The sequence below is a fragment of the Sphaeroforma arctica genome, assembly GCF_001186125.1.
Source record: "Sphaeroforma arctica JP610 unplaced genomic scaffold supercont1.2670, whole genome shotgun sequence".
NCBI classification, from domain to species: Eukaryota; class Ichthyosporea; order Ichthyophonida; genus Sphaeroforma; species Sphaeroforma arctica.
In genome coordinates, this window is record NW_014037888.1 from 1 (window position 1) to 5,310 (window position 5,310).

General features: G+C 44.3%; 1 protein-coding gene across 1 annotated transcript; it reads left to right on the top strand.

Annotated features, from left to right (window-relative positions):
• Nucleotides 1-37: 37 nt before the first annotated feature.
• On the top strand, nt 38-3,404 carry SARC_12873 (hypothetical protein; the record flags this gene model as incomplete). The annotated part of the gene is made up of 4 exons (XM_014293012.1): nt 38-304; nt 1,073-1,243; nt 1,560-1,871; nt 3,333-3,404. Coding segments are annotated over 4 exons (822 nt in total), but the record flags the coding sequence as incomplete, so codon positions are not given.
• Between the last annotated feature and the right edge of the window lie 1,906 nt (nt 3,405-5,310).

Consider the following 5,310-nt stretch of genomic DNA (forward strand, 5'->3'; position numbering starts at 1 on the left):
ATCATCACAACTAAATAACGATATCACTTTTTCTCAAATGAACTTTCTTTACATAGTCATCTCAATCTTTCGAATCTCAGCGTTATGTATAAATAATCATCTCACGTTCTCGATCCTACTCCCTCGAGCAGGAGCAGTGGCTGAGGTGAAGTGGGTGCCTCGGAGCGCGGACTGTGCCATTGATAGTGTGACTGCCAACTACTATGTGCGCAAGGCCTTCCGAGACAGCATATCCCGTTTTGATCCCGTTTTCGATGTGCAATCCACGCGGAAGTCTATGATATGTAAGAGAGCGCTGTTGAAGGTGAGTGCACATGGAGTGGATGTGGAGAACGTTCCTGTTGTGGTTGAGTTGAATGCTATTAGGTTTTCAACCCGAATTAAGAGTGCGAGTAAATCATCAGAGATAAAACACTCAGTGGCTAGATCTTCAGATGGTGTTCTACCTACAACGTAGGACTTGGATCGTGATACTATATTTCTGAGCATAGCGTAGGCAGCTATATAGTTTGGCTATATGCACCTTTACATATATGGCCAAAGGAAGGTGGCTATACAAGTATGTGGAAGTATTTATATGTGTGTCTTTAACAAACCCTTCTGTGCCACGGAGTTAAAAAAATGAATTTGCGCCTGCCATGTAGTTGTGACTGTCATATAACACCAGTTGCTGGTTGTAAAGTATGTCGCATCTTTCGCAGTGAAAATAGAACTTATGTCTAGATGGTTTTCGGCTTGTCTATATTCCCGTTTTTATAAGAAGTGATTGACCAATTTTGGCTTATGTACACCCCGATTTTATGGGAAATGGTTGACTGTTTACTGCTTGCCTATACGCTTTTATAGGACACGGTTGACTAATTTGGTCATTTGTATACGTCCATTTTACGGGAAATGATTGACTGTTTTCCGCTTGTCTATGTTCCGTGTCTTTAGAAAACGATTGATCAATTTTAGCTTTCGTATACCCCGCTTTTATGGGAAGTGGTCATAAGTGATTTTAACGAGATTGAATTTCAGTAATATTAACAGACCTATATCGGCTATGCACTGCTCCTGTTTTACACTACAGATGGTGGCTTTCAACCCGGAGTGCAATGGCATGCTAACGAGAAAACAGCAAGTAGAGGAACGCGACCTATTTATAGATACCTACAAAGACGAACTCATAACCGATTCGGCGATTTTGATTGGTCCTCAAAGCAAGCTGGGTATCACCGTTGAGATGTCCAAGTTTGTGAAGGTGAGGCTGAGATGGACAGATGTCTATTTATAACCCACGGGAAGATACCTATTCCGCAGTGGTTTGCGGATCGGCCGGTGTGTGCACTCACATCCTCTAGCGGAACAGAGTGGTGTGTTTAATAGGCAGCTATCGGTTGCACCCATCGGAGAATGCTCAGTATATATCCATTCATCTACCACGGTGCATGTGTACTGTTGTTTTCTAACCAGCTATCCACGCACACTAAGGCGTGCAAGCCTATTAAAGTGCGCAAACACACATGTCTTTACATCAGAGTTCTGTAATTGGCGCCTCTCCTCTCCCAATGCCACAGGGTGTGAGTTCGAAGTCAACCGCTGTGGTGGACGGGGCTATCCACTCTCGCACAGCCGCAGGTGATACTAACGCGATACCTGGAGACACGTCTGTGTCTGGGCATACGCATGTAAGCATGGGTACCAGTGGTGGGGGGTATGTGATGAAGAAGTCACGTAAGTACTTTCCCACGACTTATCTGCGAGAGCCCTTCGCAACCATTGAGGACGCACAGGACGCTGTGCGTGCACACATGTCCGAGAAAATCGCTCAGGGCTTTGTGCTGCCATCGCTGGATCAGTTTGAGCAGACACTCAGGAAGGGTATAGAGGTAGGTAGGTATGGCTGATGGTTGTGTGCTTGTGTGTTTGTGTGTTTGTATTCTGTTTTTTCTGTGGTATGTAAAGTGGACCTGTATGTGCACTCTAGGGGGACGAGTGGGTGTGTGTATTTGTCTCGAAGTTAATGAACACGTGTGTGCGTGTGTGGTTCGTAAGCGGCGTGTGCATATGTAGCCGATGTGTACTGGCTTGCCCGGGTTTACAGGGTTTAGGGTTTAGAGTTTAGGATTGACTTGGTGCTCGGGCATGTGTATCTGGGTTATGCGTATGTTCCCATAGAGTACCTCCGACATTCCAAGGGTGTGTGTGTGTCATGTACAACACCCACCAATCTCATCGCAGATCATATACACAGCTAGTACCCGGTACACAGCTACGCAAACCATAGATCAGTTCACTCGTAGGTTACCACCGATCTCGCTGCCTGCCACCGTACGTATATATTGTATATTACATATCGCATACCCATCACACATGAGACGATTGAGACTCCAGTATTTCAAACCCCTCGTTATCCCTTCGCAATCCCTGTGCCAACGCACGCTTCCTTCTCATGTGTTTGGTTGCATGTACAATGTCATTGGCAGTTCTATACAATCGCAGCCTTAGCGCCACTGTGTGTGTGTGCTGTGTATTTGCCCAGCGCATCCGCAGGCAATGACATCGGCAGTTTTGGCACGAGAGGCAGTGAAGTGGTTGTGGTTGTGTACTGTAGACTGTAGTGGTTCTTGAGACCAATTGTTATCTCGGTCGCTACCGAACCTATCGCCAACATATCTTTCAATCGCAATCACACTCTCAGTACTAAGCTTTTGCGGTCAAGTTCTGCCTTTACTCTACTACCGTCTGCGTATATAGAGCCAATCTAACACCCATCAGGCTAAATCTAAACCCCTAAATAAAACCCTAAGACCTTGACCCATACACTCTAGCACCAATTGAGACACTACACACCTATCCATGCCCGTTATTGTGCACTGGTAGACTGTGATGCATTCTTTTGATAGGAGTAATCCCATGCCTATTCATTGGCCCCCTCACTTTATGTGTTCCCTTCTTCATAGACTATTCATCTGCTATCAAGCCCATAGGTAGTAAGCATGACCATATTCATTCATCTAACAACAACCACACACCTCGTATCCATGACCATATTCATTCATCTAATATCAACCACACAGCTCGTATGTTGACCATGCGCCGTATATGCACGTGCGCTCTACACAGCACCAGCGACGGTACTACTCATTGCATGCGTTGGTGTATACAATGATAGCACTAAAGTGTGCTGCGATCCGTTTTGCTGATAGGTATAATTACGTATCTATTCTTTGGCAATCTCTCTCCATCTGTGTCCTTCTCCGTAGGTTGTTCACTCATACGTTGCACGCATGACCTTAACCATTCACCTATCACCAACCTGTAAGCTATTATACACTGTCTATACACAGCACCAGCGATGGTACCACTCGTTCCATGCATTGGTCTTTGATGGGTGTGGAGGGAATGAGGACGAGATTAAGGTGAGTGCAATCACCCGTGTCTTGTATGTGTTGATGTTGTATGTGTTTATGTATGATTTATAAATCACATGTCTTTGTTGTTGTATCTGTATATGCTTGATTCTTCTTGTCCACATGTTTATTTCGTAGCAAATAGGTGTGTGCGTCGCTGCGTGTGTGGATACTATCCCGTTCTAACGTTCTAAGACACACTCCTTTGAGTGCCTGTTTTTGTGACTGTATGTCCGCATGTGTGTTATCTGTGTCAGCAACGTTTAATGACAGTCAGAGGCAGTTGTCGCTGGGTTTAGCGTTTAGGGTTTAAGGTCTCGGTCTCACGCTTTTGTGACCGTTTCTTCGTACACTACAGTGCGGTCGTGTGTGCCTAATTGTGGCTTTAGTGTTTAGGGTTTTTAGGGTTTATGTCAACTGCGTATAGGCGGTACCACCTTCCCACCCATGTGGTAATACATACGCACGTGGGTACGGTTTCATACAACCGTTGTGTCCAGTCTGAGGAATCCGTGTGGTCGGTGTATGTAAATGATTTAGGGTTTAGGGTTTTAGGGATATGGCCAAATTGCGGCTGCTATCTCTATGCGCTCAAGAGTTCCACACTTGTTCTACAATCACCGGAAGGGGTGCAGGACTGAAACCTGGTCTCAGTCCTCGAATGGATACCTCGATACCTCTCCTGTGTCCGACATTTGTTAGCTATTGCCCGACAAATACTTCACTCAAGGCCTGACAAATGGTACTCATTGTCTGACAAATGGCAATCCATTTGCACACTTCACTCCCTTTGTCTGACAAATGGTACCCATTGTCTGATAAATGGCAATCCACTTGTAACACTTCATTCCATTTGTCTGACAAATGTTACCCATTGTCTGATAAATGGCAATCCATTTGTACTCTTCATTCCCTTAGTCTGATAAATGGTACCCATTGACTGACATATGACAATCCATTTGTATACTTCATTCCCTTTGTCGGACAAATGCTATTATATTACTTATCAGCTGACACGGATGCCAATTTCACCCAGAAATACCAACCCCTGGCACCCTTTTTCTTTATTTTTTCGGCTAGACACCATGCACCTCAGTTGCAATTGCAATTGTCTTAAAATTTAATCTGACTGTCTCATCAAATCCCCACAGCTGTTCATGTCTGTGCTGGCCACCTCCAGTCCCAATTCAAACGTGCACCAGGTACGAATTTTGTTTTGGGGTTTGGATTCTCATGGACTCGTAGTGCTTGTAGTAAACGTATGCATATATGTGCATTGTAGTGACGTATGAATATTTGTGTATTGTAGTATATGTATGTATATATATGTATTGCAGCCACACAATTATACGTGTAGGACAGCGAGGTCTACATAAACGTTGACAAATCGATACACTGGATGTGAACCAAATTTCTTTTCAAATCAAATATTGCTTTGTCGCTCCGTGGTTGCAATGGTTTATGTATTTTTATTTGATGCGTGTTGGTACGTTAGGCCAAGAGTATTCGTAAAGGGATGCCTACACTTGATAGTTCAGTTTGCTGTGGTGGTGTTCTGGTGCATGGTACGCTCTGAGGACATATGTTTACTATTCTGAAAGGAAAGCCGTGCGTACGTAACCATAGTGACAGCTATACGGGTATATCCCCACATACTCGCACAACTATCATCCTGTGCAACAGTACAAACGCACACCTGGACACAGAAACGCACACATTCGCTCACCCGCCCTTATGTATTTTCACACTCTCGAGTCTCAAGTGGACGCTTGTGGACTCTTTATCTCCGCCCCGAAAGGCCACTTGTGCCATTCCTGTACCAGTATTGGACACTCGGAATGAAACGGATATGCATATACACACATATATATATATATATATATATATATATATATATATATATTATATATATATA